Source organism: Anthonomus grandis, chromosome 22 (assembly GCF_022605725.1).
Source record: "Anthonomus grandis grandis chromosome 22, icAntGran1.3, whole genome shotgun sequence".
NCBI lineage: Eukaryota > Metazoa > Arthropoda > Insecta > Coleoptera > Curculionidae > Anthonomus > Anthonomus grandis.
In genome coordinates this window covers 13630470-13646785 of record NC_065567.1, presented here as the reverse complement: position 1 = coordinate 13646785, position 16316 = coordinate 13630470, and the positions used below count along the sequence as shown (strand labels likewise).

Sequence of the window (16316 nt, the reverse complement as noted above, 5' to 3'; positions counted from 1 at the left end):
AAAATATGTTAGCCTTTGGAGGGTAACATTATTCTTTGCATTATAATATGTAGTTTTTCAGATGGACTTTTTTTCTTAAACTTATCTAAAATATTTTTTCATAACCAACATGATTTTTCTGTAATTTTACAGACAAATTAATTAATCCTTCTTAGCTTCTTTGATATTATTTATTTAGATTTTTTGTAAAGACACATCAATGCCCATGTCAGGATTCGAACATGAGACTACACGGTCGCATTATGAACGTTTGTTCATGGTGCCATTGGGGTCGTAATGTACACTGGTTTGAATCTAAGAAAAATTGTGCGTCAATTGTAAGATCAAATGGCTTCCAGAATTTTTCTGTTATCGCGAAAAACGCCGATAAAAAAGTTTTATACGAAAATTAGTTATTTCTTTCCACATGATAATTAATGCTTTATTTTCTATCTGGCGGTCTAAAGTTAGACGGTAGCAGATTAAATTTTCGTCTAGACCAAAAGGACTCCTTCAAATGGTTTAAAAGTTTCCTACTTATTATAACAAGCTAGGTACAGTTTGTTCTACTTAAAAAATAAATTTATTTTGATGCAGGACTTTCTTGCAGACATTTATTATATTCATATAGAAAATTTAAAAATTTATAATATTAATTAAAAATATAGCAATTTAAAACATAAAAGTACAAAGAATTCTATAAGAAAAGTCAAAATAAATATTTATGAAATTTTTAATGTACGGTTGCTTTGATATGACTTAATATGAAGCAAATAAATACTAGACTGCCTTATATTTTTTATTTTGTACAAAAATATAACAATTTATGCCATGCAGGCTTATATTATCACATTCTATTAATGCATTCCTATACATCACATTTTTAATAATACTCTTAGTCCTATTTAAACAAGCTTTAGAGCCAGTTAAACTCCATGGTTAGGATATTGTAATGAAATTATATTGAATTTGTCATAATAATTTCCAGATCTTTGTCTTATATTGGAATGTTAAAGAAATAGTTAATTTCTACTAGAGCAGATTATGTGCATTCATCTCTTCTACACCCTATGTTACATTGCATGTAAAATATTGTTACATTTAAGGCACTTTGTTTTCTTTCTTTGTCACTACGATTTCTTATCATAAGTTAAATAATTTATTATTTATATATCTTTTTACACAACTGTTAGTTACAAAGGTTTACACATCTAGCAACATAAAAATTGTTTACTATACATTAGGAATTCTGTTAACAAAATTCTTGGGAAATTGTCCCTTTTGCCCATTACATTCCCCAAATAGCCAGTCATCTGATATTTTTCTAATTACTTTAACTTTGTCACCAGTTTTAAGACTTAAATCTTCTGCAACCTGTGCTGGAAAGTCATACAGAGCTGTGACAATATCTTCCTCTTCTTTTAAAGGCACTTGAATATCCACAAAGTTTTCTGGAAACATGCCTTCTTTTTCCATAACACGTCCATACAGCCAATCTTCACTAATTCTACTTAGAAGGATCACCACATCCCCAGACTAAATAAAAATATGAGATGTAAGTTATACAATCAAATTAAATTTTTCTTAAATAACTTAAAATTTGAATTTCATAAGAAACTATAAATCTATCTTTTTTTTTGCATTTTTATATAATGGCAGACAAAAATTTTATTGCCGATGACCAGGTACCCCTAATTAACTTGTTACTTTCTTGACAGTAAAGCTTTCGCTCTTATTATACTTACTAATTATTTGTAATTAGTGAACAAGAAAATAGAAACAATTTCCTACCTGCAGAGGAAGATCATTTGAATGGCTTGCTGGAAAATCATACAAGGCTATCCCATATGGTGTTTCAATGGTACTAGCTTCTTTTGGTGGACTGGGTGGAGGATGGTTTGGCATAGGTGGAGATCCATTACTCAAATCATTGCTTTTGTTGATAATTGGCTTAGGTTTCGGACGGATAATTGTTGGTCCAAAAAAGGAGGGTACATTGGAGTTATTCTCAGGTCTTGCTCTAGACTGGTTGTTTGTGACTGGAGTCAGGTAACTTTGAAAAGATGCACCAGTACAACTGGTAGTATTGCTTTGGCTTTTTGAATAGAAACTACTCTGTGGTTGTGCTGATAAAGGCCATAAACTGTTTGTAGGAGAATCAAATTCAAATGATTTTTTACTAGAAGCTAGGCTACTTGTACTGCTACTGAATGAACTTGAAATACTACCCCCGAATGTGTTTACTCGATCTGGTTTAGGAGAATTTGGTGGACTCCATTCGGTAAGGTTTACAGTTTGGTTTTGGTGATTTAGGTTAATGCTTGATACACTTTTAAGCTTAGTAAAGTTGGGGGGCGGAGGTCTTGCCGGTGGTTTCTTTTTCTGTTTTGGAAGAGGCATAGTTACGCTGCAAAAATCGAATTGGGGAAACTTATTATATTGTCAGTGATCCATTTTATAAAAATTCACGAATAAACAAACATACGGACTATTGTTTCTTAAAACAAAAGCAACAAGTGAAATGAGGAGTGCAAAACATTGATTTAATTCGCCATTGGCAATATGATGACTGATGACATTTGACAATACAAGGGAGGCGAGCCTAAGTATGAATCCACATTGACACGTAATTACGGATTCGTTGGGACCATGTGATTGCTATCAGCCAATAAGAGACCCAAAAAGACACGGATAGAAGTTGGTTAATTCGAACTTCATTCCGTATTTTTGGTCCATTGTGCTATTTGTTTTTTATTGTTATTTTTGAATTTTTACCAGCTATTTTGTACCATTCTTTTTAGAATGTCGAGTTTGGGTTCGACCCCGGGTTTAATTATTTGATATGGGATTCGTTATTCTCTTTCATGTTTTGAGATGTGAAAAGGCTGTATGTATTTTATATTTTATTATTTGTGATTATTAAAGGTAGTCGGTAGGATAATATTTAATTTTCTTTGTGATTATTTCTTGTTTCTTAAGAGCCATTTGGAGTAGACTATATCTTAGAGGAAAATAAATGTTAATGACCAAGGCACCGAGATTTGACATAAAGAATAATTTTGAGTATTTTCGACTATCATAAAAAAAGTAGCGATATGTCAGAAAATGCATTAATTTAACAATTAACTTTAATTTTGTCGACCATAATTTATCGCATTTTACCCAATGGCGGCTCCTTCTTAGGGTCAATTGGTCAATGACCCTCCTAAAATAATTTCATAAAAATACCAATTTTATTAAAAATGTCTTTTATCTAAAAGTTCACTGTGAATTATAAAAATCTCTAAGCAGTCTGCATTGGCAAAACAAATAAATATATTACTAACGTCGCGCCTCGCGCTTATCACACAAGTCCGTGGCTGGGCCGTATTTTAAATTGTCCCTATACAGTTCTTATGGCTTATGGAGAAATGCATGTAAAATAGAACAAAGAGGGCAGATTCGCATTTCGTGAGCGGGAGTGAGAGTCACCTTTCAGTCCTATATCGCTAACGTAGTCGACGGCCCGACTGGATAAATGTTTTGTTTTAGTTAGTTAATGTATTTTAAACAAACTAATCGTCTGTGTAAAATTTTGCGGAGTTTTCGAAATTGCATTGCGCGGTCATGACGAAAGTAACAGCTCCAATAATCCTGGAATTTTTCTGGGACTTATCGATTTTGTTTCTGAACTGGATTTAATGTTTAAAGAACATATTAAAAAAAGTACAGTATTTAAAGGAACATCAAAAACAATTCAGAACGATATTTTAGAATCAATGTTAGCCATTGTACATACTCATATAATTAAGGAGATTGGCCAGACAAATTTTATGGCAATTCACGTAGATGAGACCACAGACAGCTCCAATAAAACGCAGATGATTGTCATATTACGATATGTATTAACAGGTATTGTACATGAAAGATTTTGGAAATTTTTTAACCCTCCAGGTACCACGCACAACATTTAACTAATGTAATATTGGAAGAACTTCAATTATTAAAAATTAATGAAGCACCTGAAAAATTGATTGCCCAAAGTTACGATGGTGAATTAGTCATGAGCGGTAAACTGGAAGGAGTACAAACAAAAATTAAAGAAATATACCCAAATGCACACTTTATTCACTGCTATGCCCATCAACTTAATCTTATCCTGCAAAAAGCGGCGAGTCAATATAAACCGATAAAAATATTTTTTGCAAATTTACACGCATTTTCGTCATTTTTCGGCCGATCTCCAAAACGTATGATGGTTCTGGATAGAGTGGCTAAAGTAAGGCTACCTAAAGCTGCACTCACTCGATGGGCTTTCAATACAAAATGTGTTGAAATTGTATACACTTATAAAGATGATTTAAAATCTTGCTTAGAGGAAATTATTGATGAGGAGCAAGATGGTAACAATATAAATCAAGCAACTGGTTTAAAAAGACATTTGGAAGATGAGCTTTTTTTTTTTGGTTAAATTTTTTCCATAAAATAATGCTCCATGTTGATATATTGTTTAAACAATTGCAAATGCAAGATATTGATGCCATATCTGTCCAAAATTATATACTGTCTTTTAATAACAGTATCCAAATAATGGAATCAGAAGAACCAAGCACATCAACAGCAAAAAAAAAAGAAAAAGTACTACAACTACAGAGGATCCATAGCGATGAACTGCACTGGAAATTTGTGATATAATTATATCTAGAATAAATCACTGGTTTGGTTTCAATGATCATCTCATGATTTCACAGTTATTCTACACAGAGAAATTTGAAGCATACACTACCAACTTTCCGCAAAATATTTTAAATATGGTGAAGGCTCATTATCGCACAGTAAATATTTCCAAACTAAAATCGGAACTTGAAGTCATATATTGTCATGAGGATTTTCGCAATAGTGCCTGTGCAGTAGCCATACTTTAGCTTTTTATTAACATGAATTTGTCTGAAACATTTTCCGAAGCAGTGAAATTATTAAATATTTTGTGCACACTCTCTATGACAACCGTGGATCTTTCAAATACTTTAAAAAATCAATAGTTTGATTTGTTTTTTTTATTAGAGTAAACTGTAAGTTTTCAAACCAAAATGACCCCCCTGAAGATTGACCCACGAGCCGCCACTGATTTTACCCACATTTAAAATAAGAGTAAAATCCGATATTACATATTCTGTAGAAGAGAGATTCAGCTAAAAGCTTACAATTTTTTATTATTCGAAATGACCCTTATTAACTCAAAATTAAAAGAAAAAGTAATTGCCATTCTACGAGCGATTCAAAACACGTTAGGTGAACCTACTTTTATACGATTTTAACATACAAAATCTTTTTTTAAAACCAATTTTTAATTCAAGACATAGTAACGGGCTTGTAAAAAAGAATTAAAAAGCGGTGACATTAAATACAAATTCTATTTAAGTAATTTACAAAAATTACCTTTTTTTTTGTTTTAAACTTGCTTGTTGTTAGGACCATTAGTATCCCAATAAATCTTAAATTATTGGCGCGTTACTAGGGTATACCACTAGTCGTTGTTTATAGTTATGAAATTATACCTACGTTATGCAGTTCGTTACGCAAAAAGGTAAATAAAACACCCGGGTCGTAAACAAGTTTTTTATTAAGCGATACCCTACTTTAAAAAAATCTAACTAAGCTTAAACTAAATGACGAACACTTGGCCCGATACAATTAAGTCTTTGTTTTGCACGACGATACTCAACACTTAGTAATTCGATATTGTTTTTTCTGCCGCACTATCCCGTTTAGCCCGTACCACTCAATATTTATTACATTTTATCAGTTTTGCTGTTGCGTGCGATTATTTTTAACATCCTTTCCGGCGGGCTCAATCTCCGAAGGAAATAAATAGCAACTGGATAGGCCTCTTCATCGTAGTTCCATTGCTGGTTCGTATTTTGCAGGCTCGAATACGCCCATCTCCTCCTAGATAAACGTCTTCTACCCTAACTAACTTCCACTGCTGCCTTGGCAAACGCTGGTCATGCAACAGTACCACGTCACCAACTTTAAAGATCTGAAAGATTCTTCTTTCCCACAACTTCAATACATCATCTGTTTCATTAGGCACCTTATCAAAATTTAAAAAAATTAAAGAGTTATTATCATGTTTTCTGGATTACTGTTGTCTATAAAAGTAAGTGGACGAGAATTCGCAATAGCTTCAGCTTCTACTAAGGTAGTTTGAAGTTTATCATAATTTACCACAGACTTTCCTAACATCATTTTTAAAGCATGTTTAACCTTCTTCACCATCCTTTCCCAAAAGCCACCCTACCACGCTGCCCTCTCAACTATAAACTTCCATTCAATTTTCAGTTTGGAGCAGATATGTTGAACACTACTGATGCTTAAAAATCCAAACAACATTTGGAATTCCTTTGCTGTTCGTTTAAAAGTCTTAGCGTTATCTGAATATATTACACTGAGAACTCTCCTAGCAAAAAACCTCCTTAATGCTCGAATGCAGCTCTCAGTAGATAGAGCTACTACGAGCTCCAAATGCACTGCTCGCCCAACTGCGCACGTTAATAACTTTATCTAGACTTTGATTTTTTGATCATAATTTGTAGTGGCAATATATAAAGGCCCAGCAAAGTCTATTCCAGTCACTTTAAAGAAGTTGGCAATATTAATGCGATCCTTAGGAAGGGGTACAAATTGCTGACTTCCCGCTTTCCCTTTAAGTTTCTTACAAATGACACATTGGTTTATGATATATTTAATCCTTTGTCGCCATTTATTTATCCAAAAGGTTTTACGTAGTTCGGCTAAAGTTGTATTCACTCCAGAATGTGCTGTAGATTTATGACAACTCTGTGTAATGAGATCTCCCAGATGAGCTTTCTTTGGCAAGAATGCTGGATGTTTAGCGCTATATGACAAGGCAGATTCTTGTAGACGATCTCCGATTCTTAATATTCTATCTTCATGCAAATGAGGCCCCAAGGCTAATATTTTTGAAGTCACATCGATGGGCTCATTGTTTCGGACAGCTCTTATTTACTTTTCGAATTCTTGGTCCTGTTCATATTTGATTCAATACTTAAAGGCCTCTTTTAATTCCTTAGCTGTCAATATATCAAGTTTCCTTTCTACTTTAGGCAATTTAATATTTGAAATAAATCGTTTTATATAAGCAGTAATCCTAAGAACTTATTCAAGGCTACTATAATTTTCAATCCTTAACAATGGCTCTTTATATCGCAAATCCTTTTCCAAAATGTTTAAGAATGTTGAACAAATAGTATCGTTATTTTCAGTATTTTTTTTATTCAGGTCATTCTTCTTTTCCAAATTCTACATGTTTTGGTTTTTCACTACTAGGCATAATACTTTGAGCCTGTTCTACAGAATCTATTTCTACCTTTAAAAACTTAAGAAGGCAATATGGTTAGTGTACGAGAGCTCGGAATCGTTAGATTGGCCACTTACTGCTGAAGCTGTGTCCGAGCATTCAGATGTATTTGATTTTTCCTCTAAAATATATTTATTAAAATCAACTCTCATGAAATAAGGCAAACTCTTTAAAATTACTAATTTTAACATCATTCCATACTGATCCGATGATATTCCTAATGCTTAAAGTGACTTTGTAATCAGTACAGTATTATTATATAATTTTCTTAAAGCAAGAATATCTCCACGACTTTTTACAGGTTGTAAAGCCAACAATTTTTGTAAGTGTCGAACAGTTTTTCTGTATTGCCAAACTCATTTTTTAATAACTCAATGGCGTTTTAGAAACATGCTTCATTTGGCGTTAAACCCTGTATTGTAATAGCAGCTTTCCCCGTTAATAAAGTGTTTAAATAACTGAATTTAGCATTGTCATCAAGCTCGTTGTTATTATTATGAATCTCTGCACTCATCTGTTCCCAAAACATAGCCCACTGATGCAATACGCCATTGAATTTTAATAGTTCTAATTTAGGTAGCCTTACCATAGTTTTAGGCCTTGTATTTTTCGGTGCATCACCTGTTACCTGTGGATTAGCAAAAAGCTGCTTTGGTTCTTGCACTGTATTTTCCTTAATTGCACAATCCAACTCAGCTATGATTTTTAAGGCCTTATCACTATAGTCCAAATTAGAAGTCCACTCGGCAGTCAATGTATTTTCATCACTATCCGCACTAAAAGTTGTCATATATTGTTCATTAGCAGTAGACAGTTTATCACCGGCTTTTATAAGTTTCGTTAACTGTGTCCGACTCGCGGTCCGATATGGCTTTTCCATCGTTAAAAAGGTTAAAAAAAACACACCGAAATTAAATCAAAAGTTCGTAAAAAGTAGCCCGTTATAACGACGTTATTCGTTAGGGTGCGGCCGCATATGAGGCGGACAGCGTATCGGAGAAGATAGCGAAAAGGATAGCGGAGCGTTCAATTGTCTTAAATTAAATATGTATGGCCACATATACGGCGCAGCGCATGGCGGAAAGACGCGTCCTTATATTGAGTTTTAGACAAGTACAATTAAAATAAGCTTTCAAACCAGCGACATGTGTAGCCAGTTTCCGAAGTACTCTCCGCCTTCCTCTCCGCTACCAGCTTTATGTGTGGCCGCACACTTACTTTAAGATTGCCTCAACCTCAACAATATCAGTCAGTATTATTATGCTCATCGTTACGTTAAACAATAAAAAATTTCCCGGGTTTCGGCACCATATGAAATTTTACCTACGTTATGCAGTTCGTTACGCAAAAAGGTAAATAAAACGCCCGAGTCGTACACAAGTTTTTTATTAAGCTACATCCTACTTTGAACAAATCTAAGTAAAGACTAACTATGCTAAAACCAAATGACGAACACTTGGTATTATACGATTAAGTCTTTGTTTTGCACTCGGCACTTGGTAATTCGATATTGTTTTTTCTACCGCACTATCCCGTTTATCCTGTATCGCTTAATATTTATTACATTTTATCAGTTTAAATCTGTTGCGGGCGATTATTTTTAACAATAGTATCAGGTTACGCTGATCTGGTCCCAGGACAAAATGTTGTGGTTTGCGTTAATTCTGACATGCTTATTTAATATAAAGCCGGATTCTCACGAGTAGTGTATTTGTCAAGTATACCAATACTGGTGTACTTGGAGAGTCCATTAATACAAGTAAAGGCGTTCACACGACCTGTACGATTAACAATTTTACCAACAAACAAATACGCCAGAACACTGGTTTATTGAACATTCCATGTATAGCGGCCGAGTGGCTGTTATTTAAAATTAAGGAGGAAAAAAATACATAAGAAAAGAAGATGGTGGGTGGTTTCTTTAAATAGAAGTCGAGAGAGGTAAATATGTGTCTCCTTATCATAAGTTCATTTTCATATAAGTCCAAAAACTTAGTTGTAACTTCGTTTGACCACTCCATCACAAAAATATTAAATAAAAAATATTGTTATTCCAACACGTATCTATTCTACCGGCTTTTAAATACAGAATGAATAGTAGTAACGAACTAAATGAACAATACTTGGACGTATTGTGTGAATGCGCCAGAAATATAGACTAGTACAGACTTGTCAAGTGTACGCCGCGATTCTGCGATTCCTTTGACTTGTTGCGATTTTACCGACGGGAAAACGGCTAGCACCGCCAGTGATAAATAATTGCACAAGCATTCACACGATATGACAAGTGTACGCAATTGACAAATATTTGCTAAGTAGACCACCCGTGAGAAATCGGTTTAACTGAATGCTAGAAATACGGAAGTCTTTTATACAAAAATGGAAAGCTGACACCATTGACGGGACAAAGTTAAGATGCTTGCCGGATTTTTTCTTTAGACTAAATAATATGGGAATGCAACGCAGCATATTCCTAGAACTGAATTTGTGCTAAATAAAGTATTGGCTTGTCTAAGTAATGTGAGAACTGATACTGAAACAATTGTAGCTATTTTCTTCATATGAAACTCCCTCTTTAACAAAAGGTTGGTTTTTGTAAACAACAACTTTTAGGCAGAACTTCTATTAATATTAAGTTTTCCTCTTCATCTTCATCTCATGTCTTTTCCTCGGAGGATACTGGGACATCTTCTTAAAAGAAAATTGGAGATTCGCTGTCGAACGGATCTATCTTAGATCTCGGTGGAAATGGCGGAAAATCGTTGCCATTGGCAATTCTTACAGTGATGCCAAGTTTTGAAGCTCTGGATAACCGGCATTTATATAAAATGCAGAATAGTAGAGTTATCAATACGATTCCAAATGTTAAACCATATTAATATATTTTTTATAAACGGTTGATTGATCACCTTATCGAGGTCATCAATGTTTATTTCATTGATCATAATGGCTTTAGTTTTGGCATTTTATTTTTTTTCTGGTAGCTGCTCATAACATGCATACAAAATGAATACTAGCTGAATACTAGATTCTGGATTGTCGCACTTCCAACAAAGGCGTTACAGGTAGATCTAAGGCTGACAATGTTATTGGCTTCAAAGATGTTCATGACGATTTCCTGTCACTTTATGGTAATTGGGATCAGAATGAATTATCAATGAATGAATCATCTTACGTGCAATGAATTTACTTACTTGTTCGAATATCTAAAATTGGGATTGGATATAGGCAGTACCAGGTATTTAATGTGTCTTAAGTTAACTAGTAGCTTTCGATTAATGATTCACATAAATCCAATGCTTTAATTTGTGCATGATAAAAACCTAAGTCGTCCGAAAATTCAGCTATTATCGCTTTAATTTCAATAATATTTTTATTGATGTCTGTATAGATTTTTAATTAAATCGTAGCGCTTAAACTTTTTATAACCGATGTAGCCGAAATTTTTTTAAGCATAAGCAGGGAAACATTGACTGCCTCATTACGGTGGATTTTAATCCTTATAGTATTATCCATTTAATGTGTCTAAGTTCCCAGTTATTGTTTTCCAAATGGTTCCGATACAATTAAGTATTCCACGATTTTATCTTAAACTAATATATTTAGCATCTAGCACCGATTCTTCATATTTTTTTATTTACATATTTTGAAATTTGTTTAAAGACATGTGCATTGAATTTTCGATTAAAAAGCTTTCCTAACTCGACTGGGTTTCTCGGTTGATAAAGTTGATTTAAAAACCGATTAAAATCTTATCGTTATGATCGATTGCGTCTTTTTTCTTCGTTGAAAAAAAGTACAATTGTGCTATTAATAGATGTGATTCTATTAATAGCACAATTAATAGATGCGATGGTATTGACTACTGGTGATCTTGTGACTACTTTGTGATTCTCATATTATGTTAACCTTATCTCTAATGTTAAACTCGGGTAGATTTTCAGAAACACGTTGATCGAATCGTACCATTGATTTTTATTTAGCTAGTTCCAAATTTTGTCACACAAATTTATAGAAGAACACCATCTTGTTACTATTAAAATCTCGGGTATATTTTGAGATAATTGATTCTTGATTGTAAAGTTTTTCAGAGGTTAGGTTTATCTAGGTTTGTGGTGAGTGGGGCACCTTGTGCGTCTACTGCGACCCTAGGTTTATTGTGACTCACTCCTAGGTGTTTATACTTCCGCAATCAATTCCGCCCTTTTTTGGAGTTCGATAATTTGATTGGGAGAGGCATTCTTAATGCCTTTCATCTCAGATAAGGTTTTGTCCAAGATGGCCTGCCTGGTCCCCTCTAGTGCCGGATAGGATATGCTCTGCTCTCGTCTTTCTCCATGCATAGTCTGCATTCGGCGATTTCCGCCAAACTAATCTTCAGTGGTATATCAGTCTGCAGTGGCTGATATACATTCCCATTAGGGCTTTTAGGTAATTCCTTTTAAGTTCCCTTAAGGTATCTGTTACCTTCCTTGTTGTGTCCGGTATGAAAGCCTTCGCATAGTTGTGTCCTGGTAATCTCTCCCAGTAGCGCTTTGCTTTGTTATGCACTAGGGTTGTCATCATGTGTTTTGCCGTATTACAGGGAATGTCTAATGCTGGTTCTGAACTTATAAGGTTGTATTCTACTCATTTTTTTGAAAAGCTGTCACATATTGCTCTATAAAAGTTTTCCAGAAGGACTATTTGATATGGAAACATTAATTTATATGAGGTAAAACTCTTGTGTAGTTTTTTTTGTATTATAATAGCGATTTACGGCATAGGGTAAGACAACGAAAGGATAATCCTCACGATGTTCCGCTCTATAGGAATAATTTTTCTTAGCTTGGTGTGAAAGAGAGTAAAAGACTTGCGTGGTTCAGGATGGCCCACACTAAATGACATTTTGTCTTTGAAGAGATTTTGCGATCTTTTAAGAGATCGAATTGTGAAAGAGTGTTATCGAATTCTGTACCAGAATCGCAATGAATTTTTAGGGGGGTGTCGTGGTTCTAAAAATAAACCATGGGAGTATCTACAACGATAGATGCTTTTTTATCTTTTAGCGCGTAAGCCTGAGCAAATTTGGTAGTTCGTCATTAATCGTTAGGCGTGAATTCAAAGTTGTCAATATTAATTCGCTCAAATGGAGTTCGAATTTTTTCTGTAATTACAAGCGGCCTACTTTAGATTTTCCTAACTACTTTGACCTTTTGATATAAATCGCATTGTTTAGTGAAATTTTTAATATTTGTATTCATATCTCGTCTATAGTTTTTTTTATCTAATTCGATAGAAAATCTTAATTTCGCGGTGCAAGTTATTTTTGGTGAGGCAAATTCTAAAATAATGGAAATTTGGTCTTCATCAGGTGGATCTTGTCAAATGGTAAAAGAATAATTAAATATATATTTTTTTTAATTTATTTTATTGAAAGTTTATTTGGTCATTTTTGTGTCCTCTAATTCTGTAATTTAAGAATCGCGAGGTTTGTCCTATGTAGCATTTATCACATTCGTCACACGTAATACGATAAATTATATTTGATTGTAATGAGTTTTCTGTTTTTGCTTTTAACTTTGAGAAATACTTAGTTTTCATAGTGTTGCAACATTTTTGAGATACTGTTACTTGTTTGTTATTAAAAGTTGGGTATTCTCTATCATTTGTAGTTTTTCTGTTAGTCCTTGTAAGTATGGTAATTTGCAAAATATTTTCTCATCGTATGTCGCTGGTTGTCGGGTACTTTATATCGAATTTCATATTTTCTGAATTTTATGAATTTATTTGTCTGAAGTTTATCTTTTATTTGTATAATTTTAGAAAGCAATATATTTATTTTATTTATGAAAGTAGTGATAAATTTATCGCGGTTTTTTTATTAATTTTGTTTAGGACTTTTTTGTATGTAAAAATCAAAGCTGACAACTCTCAATCGTAAATCGCTTCAAAGAAATTTTTTTTGCAATATTTAGAGAAAGAATACGGAGGAATTGAATTTTTAATATACTCGTGCTTTTATCTCGTGCAAGAGATTTCTTTTTTTCAAAATCTCAAAAATATTTTAAAAATTATTTATATCAATCCATTATTGCTGACCGCGTCGCAATTGTAAATAGTTCGCAGGTGCCATGCTGTTACAGCTTCTGCTATTCGCTACAGTTGGTAGACCTGGCTGAATATTTTTATAAGTTTAAATGTTTTTTGTGTATGGAGTTTTTTTCATTGTGTCGCTTTTAAGGCTGTGTTAGTACAACAAGAAGAAATTGTTAATTGTGAGCAAGTAACGATCTGATTGAGAGTGTACATAAAAAACTGTGGAGCTTAACACTTGACGGTAAAGATACTAATTTTATTATTAATATATTTGATTGAGATATGATGGCGTGAAACTATTAGCTTTATTATTTTATATAAGAACAGTAGACTCCAATTTAGCAAATTTTATAAAATATAAAAGCTATTTGGTGGATAATTAATATTTAAAGACACCAGCGGTTCTAATGCAAGCGGCATCTTTTTGGGTTTTAAGATTAAAATAGGTACTCCAACATTCTATAGAGCATATCTTTAAATATATTTTTCTTTCAATGTCTGTCACTTTTAGAGTAATTTTTATTTAAAAAATAATGTTCATCATCACTCAGGACCCAACCGTAAATTGCATATCAAAATTATTCAAAATCCCCGAGATGCAGCGTTACCAGATAGTTCCGACTCTCTTCCACTAGAGGGCCTACAATTTCTCACTAAAAATTGCTTTAATTTTTTTTTTACACTAAACTACGTATATTATGATGATTAAAATGTATGACACTTACGAGTTATAGGCCGTTAAATAAAAACTTTTTTTTCAAAAAAGGATCATAAAACTTAAATAACAATACTAATTTTTCCCGCCAACACCAAAATTCAGTGCTAAAACCACCAATCTGGCAGCACTGACTAAGGTTTCTCGTAGGGTTTTTTTCTACTTGCTACTGTTGGCAAGGCTGATTGTTTCTTTTTTATTTAAACGGGAAACATTTTTTTGCGTCACTAACGTACGCGTTAACGTATATGGAAGATTGTGATTGCAAGAAGAAAAAATGTTAATTATCGGCGACAAACGAACTGTTTAAGAATATTGTAAATCAATGCTATGGAGCGGAACAGAATGGTATAAACACACTTTTTTTTATTATTATATTTCGTAAATTATTATTGCCGCGCAACGCCTATTTTATATTTTTTATTTTCTATTTATTTTATACCCACCATACTTGTTTCTTCTTGTTGTTGTTAAATGATTAAAAATTGGGACCCCATTTAAATTGCTAAAATAACTAATAATACAGGATGCTCATACTCACAGCTAAAGATGATAAAATTTAATCAGTAAGATTGATGATTTAAAAATTTAGCAAATTCGATTCCTCATTTTATTTTTAAAATTCTGCTTGTTTTTCATATATTAGGCAGTAATTTATTGGCTGCCAACCATTCATCATCTTGAAAGCTTATTTGCATTGTAGAAGGCCAATATTTATTTATTTATTTTTTATTTTATTTACGGAATCCATTTACAAAAGTGTTACACATATCATACCCATACAAACATATATATTCAGATACAAAACTATCTATAAATCAATGAAAGGTGTAGATGAGTTAATTAATTAAAGCCCCTATGAAATAATATTCTTTAACTGCCCCTTAAAAGATGTAATCCTAGAGTCAAAAAAGCTTATCTGTCCTGACAGACCATTAGCACTTCGAGCCATTCGTGTAATTGGCTCATTAATACCATAATTGGTATGGTGGAATGGGACTGAAAACATTTCTATTATTTTCGATCGTCTATTCAATCTGGAAGGCACCCTAAGTTTAAAAAGAGACAATAACTCGGGACAATCTATAGTAGCATTTAAAACCTTATGCATAAAACATAAGTCGAGTAATGTTCTTCGTGACTCTAATGTGGGTAAGTTCAGGTTATCCCTGACCCACTGATAGTAATACTCCTGTCTCCTGTAACCACATCTAAAAGCAGCCACCCTTAAAAATTTATTTTGAGTTTTTTTAATCTGCTCAATGTAGCAGTTATATGACAAGGACCACACAATTGAGCCATACTCCAAGATGGGCCTAACAAGAGAGCAATAAAGTAATCTAAAAGTAAACAAAGACAAATCAGTTGTAGACCGTTGGACAAAACCCAGCATTTTCATTGCCCTACCAGTCACCTGATTGATGTGACTTTTAAAAGACAACCTGGAGTCAATAAATATTTCTAAGTCAGAAACCTCTGTTTTGACACCAATTGCTACATTATTTATTTTATAAAGAAAAGCAATAGGGTTTCTTTGCTTAGAAAAAGTAATCTTATGGCACTTATTGATATTAAGGGACATTCTATTCAAGTGGCACCAATCAAAGAACAAATTCAGGTCTTTTTGCAGGAGCACAGCATCGGAAAGAGATGTGATAGGCCTAAATAGCTTCACATCATCAGCAAAAATTAGCACATAACAATTTTCAAGTTTCCAAACTAAATCAATCAAAAAGAGGCAAAACAAAACAGGGCCTGAGTGAGAGCCCTGTGGCACCTTGGAAAAATCTGTATATATTGAGTCAACCTGAAGTCCCTTCTCCAAGCTGCAGTAGAGGTAGTTGACATACAGCACCAAATTAGCATCAGTAGATCTTTATAAATCCAAATTGCTCAGGATTTAACACACTACTTATCGAAGACAAACATTCTAGAAGTTGTAGGAATTGCTAGGTTGCAGAAACAAAGTTTTTGTATAAGAATCCCAATGTCCATGCAATTAAATGCTTTATTTAACTCACATTATACATATGATGGAGCTTTATTCGAGATTGTCAGAACCATTCAACATAGATTTCCAAATAGATTCAATATTCCCATAACTGTGTTTCTTCTGAGATATGGTTCTCGTTTTTCAAGCTACAAGTTGCTTTGCTAAGGATTTTTCAGTCCATTTATTCCATG

The 16316-nt window shown here is 33.4% G+C and overlaps 2 protein-coding genes across 6 annotated transcripts in view; one reads left to right on the top strand and one right to left on the bottom strand.

Annotated features, from left to right (window-relative positions):
• Positions 1–765: 765 nt before the first annotated feature.
• On the bottom strand, positions 766–2534 carry LOC126748796 (uncharacterized protein B0303.7). The gene is made up of 2 exons (XM_050458260.1): positions 1771–2534; positions 766–1515 (listed from the first exon to the last, which is right to left on the bottom strand). The coding sequence occupies exons 1-2, from the start codon at positions 2377–2379 to the stop codon at positions 1213–1215; spliced, it is 912 nt and encodes a 303-aa protein (XP_050314217.1). The 5' UTR covers positions 2380–2534; the 3' UTR covers positions 766–1212.
• An 11913-nt stretch (positions 2535–14447) lies between these two features.
• LOC126748112 (E3 ubiquitin-protein ligase HUWE1) overlaps positions 14448–16316 on the top strand; it is a 62267-nt gene continuing 60398 nt past the window's right edge. For all 5 annotated transcript variants that reach the window (XM_050457126.1, XM_050457124.1, XM_050457125.1 and 2 more), the window contains exon 1: positions 14448–14480. In XM_050457126.1, coding sequence (XP_050313083.1) covers positions 14463–14480 — 18 coding nt within the window. In that variant the 5' untranslated portion in view covers positions 14448–14462. The remainder of the gene's footprint in view (positions 14481–16316) is intronic.